Source organism: Ursus arctos, unplaced genomic scaffold (genome assembly GCF_023065955.2).
Source record: "Ursus arctos isolate Adak ecotype North America unplaced genomic scaffold, UrsArc2.0 scaffold_16, whole genome shotgun sequence".
NCBI lineage: Eukaryota > Metazoa > Chordata > Mammalia > Carnivora > Ursidae > Ursus > Ursus arctos.
Window position 1 is genome coordinate 43384757 of NW_026622830.1, and position 17659 is coordinate 43402415.

At 40.7% G+C, this 17659-nt stretch overlaps 1 protein-coding gene across 1 annotated transcript in view; it reads left to right on the forward strand.

Annotated features, from left to right (window-relative positions):
• Nucleotides 1–17659, forward strand: part of CFAP61 (cilia and flagella associated protein 61) — a 285814-nt gene that overhangs the window by 212299 nt on the left and 55856 nt on the right. Inside the window, exons 22-24 of the mRNA XM_057312694.1 lie at nt 4547–4874; nt 6221–6312; nt 13574–13779. Of these exons, the coding sequence (XP_057168677.1) occupies nt 4547–4874; nt 6221–6312; nt 13574–13779 (626 nt within the window). The remainder of the gene's footprint in view (nt 1–4546; nt 4875–6220; nt 6313–13573; nt 13780–17659) is intronic.

Here is a 17659-nt window from a genome sequence, read left to right on the forward strand (position 1 = left end):
GTTTACTGTTTGCATGGTTTATTTTTTTCATCTATTTACTTTCTGTGTTCTTATATCTAAAGTGTCGCTCATGGGTATCATAAAGTACATTTTGTTAGTATTTTTATTGTTGCATAACAAGTTTGACAAATTTAGCAAACTAAAACAGCATCCATTTGTTAGCTCATAGCTCTGCAGGTTGGTAGCTATGGTGTGACTGGCTTCTCTGCTCAGGGACTCTCAAGGCTAAAATCAAGGTGTTGGCCAGGCTGTGCTCTCTCTGGAGCTTGGATCTGTGGTTGAATTTAATTTATTGCAGCTGAGATGGGAGGTCCCTGTTTCCTTGCTGCTCAGACAGGATCCCCTCTTCATTCCAAGAGGCCATCCACATTCCTTGCCACATGGCTTCTTCCATCTTCAAGCCAGCAACAGAGAGTCTTTCTCATGTCGAATCCCCTTCACACTTCAAATCTTTTTCAGGAAAAGCCTAGTGTCTTTTAAAGGGCTTACCTGATTAGGTCAGACCCACAGAGCATATCTTAGTCAGCCATGCCATAGAACACCCCCTAATCATTGGGGTGATCCTCTCATCACAGTCCCAGTTCATGCTCACACTCAAAAGGATGGGTGGGAATCTTGGGGACCAGCTTAGAAATCTACCTACCCCATGCTTTTCTATTCTTTCTGCATTTTAATTGAAGTGTTTAGACCGCAAATATTTAATGCAATTATCTGTGTGGTTAGATTTAGGTCTACCATTTTGTTACTGGTTTACTGTTTGTCTCCTCTGCTCTTTGTTATTCTATTCCCCTCTGCCTGCTTTTTAAAAATTAGAGTATTTTTAGTATTCTATTTCAATTGGCTTCTGGTGTATATCTTATTTTATTTTTTAGTGGTCGCTCTATGGATTATAATATATACATCAGTAATCTTTTGCATTCTAGTTGGAGTTAATATTGTACCATTTCACATAAAATATAAAAACCTTGCAACCATACAGGTCTCTTCTCCCCACTTTCTGGGCACCCTTTTCTGTTACATTTGACATGTATCTACACACATTGAAAACCAACAAAAGTATAACTTTTGTTTTAAGTAGTCATACATATTTTAAAAAACTTAAGAAGAGAAATAAACTTAAATGCTTACCCAGCAATTTTCCAAATTTATTGTTCTGTCTTCATTTCTGAAGATCCAATATAATTTCTATCCAATATAATTTCCTTGCACCCTGAACAACTTCCTATAGCACATACAATTGCAGGTCTGTTGGCAATGGATTCTCTAGTTTTCCTCTTTCTGAAAATATCTTTATTTTGCCTTAGTTCTTGAAAGATATTTCCGCTGGATATAGAATCATGGCCTGAGAGGTTTCTGTTTTTGCTTTTGTTTTTGTTTTTGTTTTTCCTTTCAGCACTTCGAAGATGTTTTTTCCATCATCTTCTGACATGGAAAAGTTTTGATTTAAGAAATCTGTCATCATTCAAACCATTGTTTCCCTGTATTTAATGTGTCATTTTCTCCTGGATGCTTTCAGATTTTTCTCTTTATTGTCAGTTCCCAGCAGCTTGATGCTGTGGGGGTTCCATGTTTATTTTGTCTCACTGCATGGTTTTTCTCGAATTTCTCTTGTTTGGAGTTCATGCGCTGAGCTTCTTGAATCCTCCACTTATAACTTTTGATAAATTTTGGCAAGGTCTTGGCCATTATTTCTTGCTTCATTCTTCTCTCCTCTCTTCCTGGGACTCCCATTGCATATCTGTTAGTTTTTTCTTGTTGTTGCATAGGTCTTTAAGGCCCTATTCATTTGTTTCAATCTCTTTGTTTCTTCTCTCTTTATTCTTCACATTGAGTACTTTCTATTGATGTAACTTGAAGTTCACTGACTCTTTCCTCTACCATCTTTATTCTTCTACTAGTGTATAAAGTGACTGTAATCCATTCTCTTTCCACCAAAATAAAGAAAATTACCCTCATGCTCATCATTGTTCCAAGTGTTCTACTGCCCTACACCATCTGTCTCCTTTTAAATGCTCATTGGCATCTTTGGGTAATAGTTTTTGTACTTTGACCAGAGTTTATAGTTGTATCAGTTAGAGGATTAGAAGGGATTACACCATTATAGCAGAAACAGAACTCTTGAGTTGGTATTTTGGACTCACATCAATACCTTGCTTCCTTCTGCCCAGTGGTGGTACCTCCTGGGTGCCCACCAAATGCTCCAGCCTCCAGCCGGCTGTCTCCCTTTTCTACACAACATTCATTACAGTCTGAAACCCTCTGCTTGTCAGGGTGATGACTTTGTTGGTGTCCATCTCTCCAATTAGATTATAAACTCTGTGTTTATCCTCTTCACCAAGATATTCTTGGGGTCTAACATGGGAAGTGTTTGTGGAAATGCATAATGAATGAGATTTATCAGATCACTGCTTCCTGATCTGTTAACCCGGGAGTTTTGCTCTCCCTAATCAGAATTATAAATATAAGTACTCTTAAATATTCATTCAGAACAACATCAGTGTGGCCAGATATTTCTACTTCATATTTTTATCCAGTATTGTAATGTTAAGTTGGCATTAAAGGAGTGCACGAATTGCACTTGAGAGGTTTGTAACTTAGAACACATGTTCCCTTGAACTGTGTTAGATTTGCTTATTCAGTTTTCAGTCTGGTTCACAAAGTCCTCTGAAATCCCCAGTGTAACAAAATTGTGAATGCCTACACCAAAACAATATAATATTTTTGCACTACCAATAATTTTAAAATCTGGGAAAAGAAGAAATAATATATTTAATATGCAACTTAATTAAAAGTAGGTTTAATTAGGAAAAAACTGGGTAGGTATAAGAACTTTTGTGGGGATGCTGAAGGGGACTCCTGAGTATTTTCAAGGGCTCAAGAGGTTGATGGTACTCTTTTTCATGTATAATTTCAATTCAAATCAAATGGCTTTCCACATTTTTGTATGAGTGGGAGATCCATTTTTATAATGATGGGAACAGAGTGGAGGAGAGAAAAAAGAGGAGCAAAGAGACAGAAAGATCCAGAGTCAGAGAGAGACTCAGAAAAATGTATTTTCCTGTGGTTACAGAGTAAGAGTTACAAAACAGAACAAATTCTAAACAGACTTGAAGAAGCTTCCTTGGATGGAGTAACTGGGATAGGGTTAGATAGCTGAAGGAATAGAGACAGGGAAAAGGGAAAAGGCCCTAGGAGCTCCTTGAGGGAGAAAAAGGACATCACAGAGATAATGGATCCGAGTCCAACGCCATCCAATAGATCTGATAGAAATGGTCTGTATCTGTGCTGTTCAGTATGGCAACCACTAGCCAGCTATAGGTTTTGGGCATTTGAAATAGGTACTACAATTGAGGCTCTGGATTTTTAATTTTGTTTGATTTTAATTAATTTAGATTTAAATGTATATAGTCACACATGACCAGTGGCTACTGCAGGATCATTCATAATTCATGCACCATTCATGGGCACAGGCAAAGGATATGGAAGAGAAGTATCTCTGGCCCAGGACAGCTAATGTCTGTACATGATAAGTAAGTGAGGTGCTTAAAGCAGCATGTGAAGGAAGCAGGGAGTATGATGTCTATCAGTAAGGATGAGGACCCATGTCATATGTTCATTTTTAGTAGGCTTTTAATAAGGTGGCAAACTATATTTAGGTAAAGATAAAAATGACTAAACTATTTCAATGACAACTGAAGACTTAAAAACAATTAACTTAGACTGACTTAATGACTTTCAACATCACTATGGAAGAAGATATCCAGATAAGCGCAAGATAGCATTGAAATTTGGGCAGAGAATGGAGGGGGCATACAGGTCACTTTTAAGGAGGGTGCAGAGGTGTTTTAGGCCCCTCTGTAGCACAGTGCCTCTCATAGGGTAGGCGCCTCATAAATATTTACTCAGTGACTATCTTCCATGCCAGGGCAGGAAGGAATAAGGCAGGAGCCCAGACATGGTAGATACTGAGGCTGATGGGGGCTTTCATCCTCTCTGGGGCATTCTTCAAGGATGGGTTTTCTTGGTTTAAAAGGGCAGGAATGAGGCAATCTGAAGACTCAAGACTGAATGAAGTGACCCCAAGAAGGAACCTGGAGAGACTTAAGTGTCAGACACAGGAAAAGGAAAATAGAAGAAGGCTGAGATGAGAGCTATTCAAAATGTAGGCAAATGAGGGAAAGTATTGTCTCTATAGATGTAAACCTCCTTACGAAATTACTTTTCTGAGAGCTACTCCATCACTTGGCATTCTTCTCTCCACTGGATGTCTAAATTGAGTGATTACAAAAGAGTGATATTAGGTATCTTAATTTGTTCTTCATACAAAAGGCAGACTCTCTCCCTCTGTCTGTGTCTGTCTATCTGTCTCTCTCCATATACACACATACCACATCATTATGACATTTTAGTAGATTAAGCGTTATTGTTGTTTTGGTTTGGTTTTTGTATGCCCCCAATAATAAGGTGCTTTGGAGACTATTCATACTCTTGAGAATGTAAAATGAAGAGTGATAACTGAGTAATAACATGAGTGTTTGCTTTGTAGATGTTCTTCAGCTTCTGTGAGAAGAATGTGGATTATGAAACATTTAAAGCGCTCAATGATGCATGTCTCGTCTATGACGGCCGACTTGTGATTGATACCAACTTCCACACCAATGACGTAGCCATCAGAGCTGCTGGCTCCCTCACCAAATTCTCCAATAAATATTACTCAAATGAGTGGACTCATAGCAGCTTCAGTTCCAAAGAAATTGGCTTCCAGCTAGCAGCAGCTATGCTCAGTCTCTTTGACCCAACCCTTGAACCTGTGACTGAACCACCAGCTGATCTTGACCGACTCATCCCTATGTACAAGGGAGCCAAGATCCAAGGTGTGTAGTAGGCCACCTTCTTCTCTGTCATGAAGCCACCTTTTAGATCTGGATCACTGCTTGGGGCAGCCCTTCATGTTTCTCTTAGGCTTGGTGAGGAGGTTTCTCTGTCTCTCAGTGGGTTTGCACAGAGACAAAGGAGGGCTCAGTCTCGTTTTTAAACATTTATTATGGACCTAGCATTTTATTGTGGTCCTTTGTATTTTGAGCATGTATTGCTTATGTATGGATCATATCATAACTGCCGTCCCTATTTTATAGGTACATAAAGAGAGCCTGGGAACAGTCAGTAACTTGCCCAAAGGTTACTCACAACTGGTTAGTGGGGCAATGTCCTGACATCTTGCTAAACTTTTGTTCTCACTATAAGCTCACAGCATCCCAGGCCTTGGCCTCTTATCTAGATGAATAAACTAAACCATTCACAACTGTAAAAGCAGTCTCCTAAGCCATATTGACCCCTAAGGAGATCATCATATGAGTAATACAGGAGTTCTTTGTGCTTGGCTGATGAGAAATATCTTTGAAAGTAGTGTCTTTGAATGTTGTGGACCTTTTACCACAAAATGCACATATTTACAAAATTGTAAGTTCATTTCCAGGAGATTGATGGACCAACCTCTAAAGCCATCCATGGACCCTAGGGTATCCATGGACCCTAATCCAGTAAACAGAACATGAGATAAAGAGACCCAAGCCCTACATTCCAGTCCTTGTCATATTCTACCTAACTAAATGGACTCTGATAGATCCTGCTCTGTGTCTCACTTTGGATCGAGAACTTAGGAAAGGTGGTGGCCATAGGAAAAGAAGAGAAGGGATGGGTATCAAAGACCAGAGCTAGATCAAGCTTATACTATGGGACAAGCTAGAAATAGTAAGAATTTCATAATGATAATTTTCCAAAGAACTTTGTTGATTTTCCTTAATAACATCCACTTGAATATTTTGGTTACATGATGAAAGAGGGACAGGGAATGGGAATATCAATGCACCATTTAAGTCCTCTGTAGGTCTTGGTTTGGCTTTGACAGGCATAGGTTAGAGTGCCAGGGGTTATGCAAAATCACAGGATACATAAAATTAGCTTGGCGTATTTTCTTGGGGGCATTGCTGACTATTTTATAGGGTATAATGGCACATTCACATTGATTTTGTTAAATAAAATCAATCTCAGGGAGTTTCTTGCTAATATTAGTACTTAAGGAGGATAGTTAGAGTAGCATACACCATGGTAGGCATCTCTGTTTATCTTGTGTCCTATGTGCTATGTGCAAATATATAAACTCCGCTACCACTTCATTAACAACGAAATTAAAATGTGGAAAACTTGCCATTTCCTGTAGGAGGCATTCTTCCTGGGTCTTACCATTATCTGCATATTGCCAAACCTGCCATTCCAACTCCCTTAGAGGTACAAATGGCCCAGTCTAACTTTGTAAGTATTATTCCTGAATTTCATTTTACTTTCAAATATAACACTTTGTTTACAGGGGGATGAAACTCTCTATTCAGAGACTCTAGTATAATGTGCTGGTTCATCAGAAAAACCCTGTGATAACCAGCTCCCAAGATGGCTCCATGATTCTTGCCCCTTGGTATTCATGCCTTTGTGTGGTCTCCTCCCACACAAAATAGGGCTGATCTGTGTAGCCAACAGGATTGTGTAGAAATGACAGCATGTGACTTCCAAGGCTAAGTCATGAAAGATATTACAGCTCTAACTTGCACCCTCCCGGATCACTTAGTGCCATGTTGTGAGGTCACCCAGGCCTATGTGGTAAGGAATTGAGGATTCCTCTAGCAGCCATTAGCAATTTGTCAGTCTCGTGAGGGAGCTGCCTTGGACGTGGATCCTCCAGCCCTAGTCAAGGCTTCCGATGATGTGGCCCCAGGGGACATCTTGACTATAAATTTATGGGAGACCTTGAGCCAGAGTCCCCCAGCTAAGCTGCTCCTCATTTCTGACTCCCAAACATTGAGGTAATAGTTTATTGTTGTTTTAAGACATTAAGTGTTTTTTAATAGAATATTTTTTAGAGCAGGTTTAGGTTCACAGCAAAATTGAGAGGAAAGTACCGAGATTTCCCATCTCCATTTACACAGAACCTCTTCGGTGATCAACACCCCCACCAGACTGGTATATTTGTTACAATGGATGAACTTACATCGACACCTCATTGTTACCAAAGCCCACAGTTTACTTTAGAGTTTGCTTTTGGTGTTAAACATTCTATGGGTTTGGGCAAATGTATAATTATACATTTGGGCAAATGTATAATTATACATAACATGTGTCCACATTACAGTGTCATACAGAGTAGTTTCATGGCTCTAAAATTCTTATGTTGCCTGCCTATTCATCTATCCCTCCCCACAACCCTGGGCAACCACCAATCTTCTCACAGTTACCATTGTTTTACCTTTTCCAGAATGTCATGTAGTTGGACTCCCTACAGTATGAGTTCAGATTGCTGCTTTCACTTAGTAATGTGCATTGCTTTTCTCCATGTCTTTTTATGGCTTGATAGGGAATTTCTTTTTAGTGCTGAATAATATTCCATTATCTGGATGGAACACAAATTATTTATCCATTCACCTGCTGAAAGACAGTAAGTCGCTAAGTTTTGAGATAATCTGTGATGCGGCAATGTACAAATCCATTGCTTAGGGTCCGGAATGTCCATACAGAACCCATTGTTCTCCCGCACTGCCTGAATTACCCTGGAAGGGCCATCCAGGAAAAGCAAAAGCTGTGGGGTGGAATACCCCCTGGTTCAAGGTAACTAGAAAGGACGCAGTGTGGTTGGTCAGTCAGCAACCTCCTCAGATTAGATCCTCTGTCAGACAGTCCCAAACTGGTGTTTGCTGTCATTTGGGGGTTGCCTTTCTGATGTGTCATGTTTGCTTTTTTGTCAGTGGGGCAGACACAACACTGTAAGTTGCCTATTTTCTTATCCTGAATATTTTTGAGGGTTAACAGGCTGACTAATGTAAAATAAACACATTTCCCAGATTTCCTTGAGAATAGGGTTAGCCTTGTGGCAGGTTTTGGCCCATGAGATGTAAGTAGAAGCTGTTGGAAAATTCCTTTAAGGGAGGCAAACTCAAAATGGCACAGGTCTCTCACCTTTCTCCTTCCTGGAAATCAGAATCCCCGCTCTTCTGTGTACTTCCCCCTGGACTTCTCTGTATTTCTGGTCCTATTAGGAATCACATATAAGGTAACAGTGCCTTTAAGGAACAAAACAGGTGACTAGTCAGTGGTGGATGTTGTTGTTAATTATAGTTTCAGATAAATAATGAAACCTGGTTCTTGCAGGGAAGAATAGATGCTATGTATTTAAAACTTATTTCCCTTGGGCTTCTCCCAGATTCTTTTAGGTATATCCTATATACATGGTCTGATTCCAGATTTTCTTACAAATAAAGAAAAGATCATAGAGAATAGTGTTATGGTGTCTATTGCTGTGCAACAAAACTTAGCAACATGAAACAGCCATTTGATTCTGCTCACATATTCTGTGGGTCAGGAATTTGGATAGGACACAGTGGGAATGGCTTGTCTGCACCCCTACTGTGTCTGGAGCCTCAGCTGGGAAGACTAGAAGATAAGTTGTGACTCAGTGGGTGGATCCTCCAAAGGCTTGTACTCACCTGGGCTGGGATGACTCCATCATGGGGAGTGCTGACCAGAGCATCACACCCACGCTATCCTGGTCGCCTGGCCTTCCTCACAGCATGGCAGCCTCAGAGTAGTCAGACTTCTCACGGGATGGCTCAGGGCTCTGCATGCAAGTGGAGCTGCTGTGCCTCTTATGACCTATCCTCCATAGTCTGCACAGTGTCATTTCGCCCCACCATCTGCTGGGACAGTCACAGCCCGCTGGGATTCACAGAGAGAGGACATAGAGGTCATCTCTCAGTGGGAAGAGTGTCAAGGTCATATTGCAGATGAGTATGTGGGATGGGGGACATTGTTGTGGCCATGTTTGGAAAATACAATCTGCTACTGATGATGTGGGGCATTAGATAGATAGGATGAAGCCCAGATGTTATGTTCAGAAGCCGAGCACTTTGGTCATCAGAGGTAAATAACTGGACCCAAATATTATGTTCAAGAGCTAGAAAATACTAGACTTGGTTTCAGACCGAACCAGATTCTTCAAGGACACTGTGTGATTTCCTGCATGCAGTGTCAGTTATGTATGAACCCCTGGCCCTCTCTCTGAATAAAGTTGGAGGAGGTTTTTAATAAAGACCCTCTTAAAAAGGGTTTTTTTTTTTGTTTTTTTTTTAGATAATGAGTTTTAATAAGAATGCAACTTAAATAGATTCTTTGGCTGGTGCTATGACAGTATTTGAACAGGACCCCTGACTTTAATTAACCATTTTGCCAGGTGGGCCTCCTTTTTAATTAGTACAGAAGATCTAAACAGATTTTTATCCATTTTATTCTCCAAGAAAAAAAAAATGTAGGATGGTTCCATGGCAATCTTTTGGGGTTGGAATTAATTTGATTAAGTGAAATTGTTGCCAAAATGGTCAGGCAGTCACCTAAATATAATCAATTGATTGAGAATGGAGCCCATTGAACAATATTTCACAAGAGAAACTGAACTGCTATTCTTACAATAAATGTAGTGCAGATGAATTTTACCAGACTTTTGTAGCACTCACTAATTGGAATATTTAAGTAAGAAGACACTTTAGTAATTCATGAGCTCTGAGAGGTAACCTGACAAAAAGAAGAAAGGAGACCCCTACATAATAAACTAATTTACAGATTCCAGTCCACATGCTTTGTTGGCTTATACACCATGGAATAGAGAAATTTGTCACAACAAATTCTGCCTTGGATACCATCAAATTTAAAATTGTGTGTTCATCATGAGAGAAGGGGACTTGATTTCTTGCACACCAAGTCTGATTACTCCTGTGTCTTCCATTTGGCATGAATTCCAGAGCCATTTTCCAACCTTTGTCAAAATCATAAAGGAACTCGAAAGGATAATTGTATTCAGGAAAAAAGGAAGGGGGAAACATACTACACCAGAACCAGTTACTCTGCCAAAATCTTAAATTCAAGATCCACATTTTAAAAAAAAGATCCACATTTCCTAACAATTTACTTATTACTTAAAATAAAGGAAGCAACTAGACACATCCCACAGAATTGGAAAGTGTATGAAATCATCATCATTACTTCAAAATCCCTTATGGGGTGCCAGGGCTGGAAGCTGCCTCAAGCCATCACTTCGTGGAGTGATTTTCTGTGACGATAGGCAGAAAGAGTTCTGGACTTCACTGGATGTTCCTAGTCTGTCAGTAACTGTGACTAGGAATGACCTAGAAAATTCATATAAGTCTGCCTGGCCCTATAAAGAGTAATTTGTGTCTGAGAAGCCCATCTGTAGATGGCTTGTCTTTAATGTCAATGCAAAATATTTCGATGTGTTCCACATTCCCAGAACGGCCCCCTGGTTATGCTAACACAGTGCCAGATCTCATTAAAATGGACAAAATTACTTCCATAGCTGAGATTAGCTCTCTTAACACAGCATGGTCATTTTTTTCCACTATAGTATGGTCTCTTTCTGTCCTCTGAAAGCCCTCATAGCTATAATGTGTGAAAACATACAGAGGCAATCCAAAGATTGTCATTCAATCTTTAAATTAAAAAATAAGACCAAACAACCCCCAACAGATACCATGACGACAAATCATTGAAAGTGATGCTGACCGTATCACCCTCCTGTGGAGCAACCTGGCCCAGCTCCGCAAAAACTTGTCAGGACACCACTAACTCAGTTACGGTGGAGCTCGTGTTGAGATGCTCAGCCTTGGCCAAATCAGTCCCCCTAAATGCAGAGTCCTCGTGAGCAGAAATGAAACGCTTTGTAAAGTCAAAGGCCATCACATGGGTGGATCACAAGTTGTGCCCCTTTGATGCCTGGGTTACCTTCCTTAATCCCACAGCTTAAAGAAATTTTAAAAGAGAAGGTGGAAGGGCCAACACCTTGTGGGACTGTGGACTCTGCCTTCCAGTGAGCCCTGAGGAAACCTGGCACTAAATCTATGCTGGAGCTGTTGGCAGTGCCATCTCTCCTGGACCTGCCAGCTGCCCTACCACCGCCAAGGCCAGGGAGCGGCCCCTCCTCAGAGACTCACTCGATTTTCCACCATGGCACCCCTCCTGAGAAAGGTCACATGGAAGGGAGGCAACTAAGCCTCAAGTTGTTGGCCAAACTCAAATGGTCTTTAAAGTCTTGTATTGAATCTTAAGAACACATGTGGCAGGCACATTCTTCACTCTCATGGCACCTTGTGTATTTAATTCAGAAATAGTTTTTGTGCGATGGGCTGCTAGGTAAGGCTGCTAGGTAAGGCTGTCACATGCCCCAATCTGGGAGGTGTTCATTGCACAGTCTGAGAAGTCAAGACTTGAGGAAACACACCTGATGGAAGAAAGTCTGTGGGGCTATCTAGGACTAGAGAAGTACTTGCGGCAGGAGTACAGGGTGAGGAGATGATCGGATAAGGAGAGCAGGTGGTCTGCAGCCAGTGGCTCAAGCCTGGCCTTTTCCAGACTCTTCTTGAGTCCAGACAAGCCCCACTCTTCTGCACCAGACTCCTCCCTCCCAGGGTCCCTCCTTCTTCCCTCCCTCCCTCCCTCCCTCCCTCCCTTCCTTCCTTCCTTCCTTCCTTCTCCCTTGCTTCTTCTACTTTGTTTCATTTCTCTTTCTCTCTCTCCCTGTCTGATTCCTTGCCACAACACAACCGCTGTATTTAAAAATAACTTTTTACCATGTTAGAAGTGATAGTCATTTTTAAAAAATAGAAACAACAGATAGTTAAATGAGCAGAAAGAGAAACACTAACAGTGACCCAGTCTGTCAACCAGAGAAATGGATGATTTGAATGGTTTGTTAAAGTGTGGTAGAAAAACAAATAGAATGATACTATGGATGTTTATAAAAATAGAACAATACTGTGTAAGTTATAAAATATAACTTTTTTTTTAAAGATTTTATTTATTTATTCGACAGAGATAGAGACAGCCAGCGAGAGAGGGAACACAAGCAGGTGAAGTGGGAGAGGAAGAAGCAGGCTCATAGCGGAGGAGCCTGATGTGGGGCTCGATCCCAGAACGCTAGGATCACGCCCTGAGCCGAAGGCAGACGCTTAACTGCTGTGCCACCCAGGCGCCCCTAAAATATAACTTTTATACTATACTTCTGTAGTATCAAATGTACTGTAAACCTATTTTCCTGTTGAGGAATATAGTTTACCAAGGACTTTTGTTGGAGGTGTTGCATCCCATTGTGTGGATGTACCATTGTCCTGTTAGCTGATGCCTTCCATGTTGCTAAGGAGGTAGATTTCCTGTCTGTATCCATCCATCTCTGTGAGTGATGGATGACTTGCACCTCTCTCGAGGTGCCACCCCCCCAAACCTTTTCCTAAGCTATATCTGCTCTCTCCCTGACCCCCAGATACCCAGTTTTGCCCGCATAGTTGGGGTTGGCCCAGGGTTTACCTGACATCCCTCCTGTATATCTCACTGTGTGCCCTTTCCATTGGCTGATTCCTCCCCAGGGCTTTGCCATGTGATGCCCAAACACCCACCAGTTGTTTCAATTTATTTAAAAATTCAGTTAAACCGTGTGTCCTTATTTAGACAAAATCCCCAGGGGATGTCCAGGACTAAGTAAATGTTTGGGATCAGTGTAGTCCAACTTGCCTTGGATTTCTAAAATGCCACATTCAAGTGCAGAGCAAAAGCTTAAATCTATATGCTCTCAGGAAAGCTTTATTGAATGTAACTGTGTACTAAGTTCAGAGTCTAGAGGCAAAGTGCACATTCAGCTGCCACCAACAGAACCCTGTTTTTCCACTGAGGGTTCTCAGTTTGGGTGTCTGAGCTGGTGGGAAGCATGTCTCTGGTTGGTAGGTCGGTAGTCATTAGGGGCTGAAATAGAAAAAGTGATCGTAACATGGGATTTATCTTCCCTTTTCATGTGGGTTTATACTGCAATTTTAGCCAGCTTCTAGGGGACACAAAGCCATGCATCCGCACCTTTAACAACTTACAAACTAACAAGTAGCCTGCAGCACGTACATGTGTGCTTCCTGCCCATGAACTTGAACCTTCTTCCTGGGAACAGACCTGACCAAACAGCTGAACCTCCCCAAACCCAGCTGGCAAGGAGTCATCTTTTACTTGTTTCTTTTGCTTACATAAACTTTTTTTGAAAGTCTGAAATTCTTTCCGATCACCGTTGACTAGACGGTTTTCGTCAAAACAGTGCTGTGAAAAAATTTTAAAAATTAACAGACTTAACACACCTCACAGAAGAGAATAAACCCAGTTCCTTGTACCAGCTGTGCGAGGTATTGAATAGCAGAGAATTGGTTGTAACCTAGCAACTGATTTAGAAACGTGGAACAATGCAATCACAGTTTAAAATATCCTGAGGAACATTTAATCATTAAGTCCAGTATGTGGTTTCTGACACAGGGTTAGCTTCTGTTGAGTTTAGTCAATATCAATTACTGTCATTTGTAATGTGTGATAAGATGTAACCTGTCTGTTATATATGAAAAATATATTGCTATGATAAAGTTCCCAAAGTCCAGAAATGTTTCTAACGTTGTTTTTTTTTTTTTTGATACCCCCCACTCTTCACCCCCACCAGGGTTTAGAAATAGTAACAGGTAATGCAAAAAATGGGACTTACTTCCGAATACATATTAACAAGTATAAAATGGTGGAAACCATCACATGCCTTTCTAAAGAGCCTTTCCCTGCCTCCAACTACATCCGCCTATTTGGCCAGCACGAGCAACTTCTCAACAACCTATGTGCTCGGTACGAGGACAAGCTGATCCCAGATCTCTACAGGTCAGTTGAACATTACACTTTACTAATAGGAAATGCAAACATTTATAATGTCTTGTGAATGAGGGATGTGTTTTGCGATGCACCAGAGAGCCAAATGGGAACCCATGGGAGAGGCTAGAGTGGCAGAAATTTAATTCTAAGATAACAGAGAGTATCTGACTACCAGCATTGGCCTGAGAGTGGAGGGTCACATGGAGAAATGCATGGACTCTTGACATGTCCACATATGGTCCCCATGGCCACGCACAGGCCTGGATCCCAGATGCATCCAAGCACAGTCTTCACACCACAGACAGGCCTAGATGAGATGATACTCAAGTCCCTTTACATGGGGCTGCTAAGAGAAGTCAGAAGTTGAAGAGGGAGATTTGGGAGAAGGATATGGAAGCACTTGGGCCTGGTGGGAATTCTACAACCACAGACAGGCTATTTGTGACCCCAGACTTCCTCCCAGCATGTGCTCAAGCAAAGGAGGAGGCCATTTGTATAAGACATTAAGGGAATTCTGCACTGCAGGGTGGTTAGACTGGGTGATCTGTGACTCTGTCTTTTCAAATGCTAAGACAGTTTTTCATCCTATACTCTTGGGAGGGCTAGAATTTTAGAGTAGAAAGCTATTCCTGGACACAGTGTGTTGCTTAGAAAGGTGAGGAGAACTTCCTTCTCTGCACAAAACAAGATAATGACAGAGCCAGTATCAGATACAGATGTAGGACATAAGTCATAAAATTCCAGGGTCCTCAATACCCAAGGCAGCAACTGCTAGGATCAGGAACAATCTCTCTTTCCTTCTAAAAGTGTGTTTAAATTGGGACATCTAGGTCGCTCAGTCAGTTAAGCACCTGCCTTCAGCTCAGGTCATGATCCCAGGTCCTGGGATCAAGCCCCGCTTTGGGGTCCATGCTCAGCAGGGAGACTACTCCCCTTCTCTTTCCCCCCACCCCCTGCTCATGCTCGCTCTCTCTCTCTCAAATAAAATCTTTCAAAAATATGTTTAAATTGTAGAGTTCATCATACAAATGATAAAGTATATAAAACATGTATGTACACTTTCAGGGAAAAACAATACCAGAATTCTGTGTCCCTCCTACCTTTCTTTTTTTTTTTTAATTATTTATGTATTTGAGAGAGAGAAAGAGAGCACAAGCAGAAAGAGTGGCAGAGGGAGAGGGAGAAGCAGGCTCCCTGCTGAGCAGGGATCCCAACTCGGGGCTCGATCCCAGGACCCTGAAATCATGACCTGAGCTGAAGGCAGATGCTTAACCAACTAAGTCACCCAGGTGCCCTGGCCCTCCCACCTCTCTAAGAAAGAATTCCTGGGGGTGTCTGGGTAGCACAGTCTGTTAAGCATCTGACTCTTGATTTCTGCTCAGGTTATCATCACAGGGTTGAGAGATCCAGCCCCTGTCTGGCTCTATGCTCAGCAGGGATTCTACTTGAGATTCTCTCTCCCTCTTCCCCCCTCCCACTTATGCTCATGCTCACTCTCTCTCTCTAAAATTAAAAAAAAAATTTTTTTTAAAGAAAGAACTCCTTACTTCAAAATGTTAGAAGCCCTCTCTCTTCACACCCGCTTGGTGTCCTTGGAGGTAACAACTATCATGAGGATTATTTAATCACTCCCTTTCTTTCCTATAAAGCAGGGAATCAGCAAACTTTCTCTACAAAGGGCCAAATGGTAAATATTTTCAGCTCTGTGGGCTGTACAACCTCATCACAAGTATTCACTTCTACTGTTGTAGTGTGACTGTAGCCACAGACAATACATAAGCAATCAGACGTGGCTGTGTCCCAATAAAACTTTATACCAAAGCAAGCGCCAGGCCAACCCTTGTTTTAAAAGTGTACCACATAGATATGATTTCCTAAATAATAAATTAATTTGTTTTGCTTACTTTTGAATCAATTCCATGGCTGGGTAGAAAAAGTCAACACTCCCTCTCACACTGTTTGTTTACCCTGCTGTATAATATTCCCCTGCTCTACTGTCACAGCTCATTCGTCTGTTCGACTGATTGACGTTTAACTTGTTCCCAGCTCGGTGCCATCACAAACAATGCATGGACACTTTGGGCACACCTCATGTGTGAGGACTTCTCTTGGGTATATTAGGTGGTGCTGAATTTTTCCCCAAAGTAGTTGTATCTACATAAACTCCCTCCCTCAGTGCTGGAGAATGCCTCCAAGGCCCAGTCAGTCTGTGGCACAGTTGGATTTTAAAATGTGGTCATTCTGGTGGTGTGGAAAGGTATCCTCCTGTGGTTTTAATTTCCCTGCCCTGACTTGTAACACAACTCAGTGTCTTTTCCTTTGTTCATGGGCCATTCGTGATAGTTTCTGGGAAACGCCTGTTTGTGACATTTGTCCATTTTTCTTTTGGGTTGTCTTCGTACTCATTCACAGGAGTCATTTATACACTCTGGATGCACACTCATGTTAGTTACATATTTTTAACATTTTGAGCCTTGTCTTCTCACTTTATGGTATCAATTAACAGAATTAAAATGAAATTCTTAATTTTAGTGTAATCTGTTCATCTTCTTCAGGGTGTCTTGGATGTTTTTGTTCCTTTCCTCTTCTAATAGTTTTATAGTACACGCGTGAAGCTCTATGAAAAGCCCCACTGGATTTGATAAGAAATGCACTGAACCTTAGATCAATTCGGTGAGAATTGACATCTGTCATAATTTGACATCTTTGATATTAAGCCCATATGTTATGATATAACATAGTATAGGTCTTGGTTTATTTAGGTCTCTTTAGTATCCTTCAATAAAGATTTAAAATTTTCTCCATGATGTCTTGCAAAATTTTTGTTTGGTAAAATCCAAAGTGCTTTGTATTTTTATTGCTGTTGTAAATAATCATTTGCTTATTGACTGCTGCTATATAGTGCATAGAAATGCACTTTCATATGGTTTCACATTCTGCAAATTTGCTAAGCTTTCTCATTTATTCAGATCATTTCCCTATAATATTGTTTTAGATTTTCCACATAGAAAAATTATATCATCTGCAAATAATGACAATTTGTTTCCTCTTTTCCAATCTTTGTAGCTTTTATTTCTTTTTCTTACTTGCTACAGTGGCTAAGCTTTGCAGTAAAAGGTAGGACAGAAGTAGTGAGAGATGGCACCCTTGCCTCACTCTTAATTTTAAAGGGAATATATATGTTCAATATGAAGTGTATGACATTTGTCATATATTTTGTGGATGCCCTTTATCAAGATAAGAAAGTTTCTTTTTATTACTGGCTTGCTAAGCATTTTTATCACGCATGGATTTTTATTGTTTTACACAAAGAGTACTTAATTTCTGAAAGCTTTCATATATGAGGATATTTTCCTACATGCCTCCAATTATAAACTATATTTTGGTATAATATCAAATTAGGTAAAGTATCAAATTTCTTAATCATAGGCTTTCCCGCCTCAATCTTTATAGACTTGACTCCAATCTTTATTTAAAACGAAGAAAAATACAAGTATTTAGAAAACGAATGCATTTGTTCCATAGCATGTGCATAGGATTTTATTGTTGCTTTAACCTTACCCAAAATATTGAACTAGAGGGGAATCAGTTGATTGTTAAAGAAAATTTTTACTCGATGGGCAGCTGTATGCCTAGTCTTCTTTGAAAAGAAAATGTTTTCACATTTGACCAAATTCAAAAGCCCTAGCCGGTTTGTTTTTCCTGGAGAAGAAGGTGGTGCTGAAACAGACAGACGCTGCAAGCTTGGGACCACTGGTCGGGGCGCAGCTGTTAACTGATGATGGTAATAATTTTAAAAGTTAATTTGATTTGCTAAGAGTGAATATTTGGGATGGCAAAATGAGACAACACTAGGACGGGCCATATCCGGATGTGCCAACTGCCATCT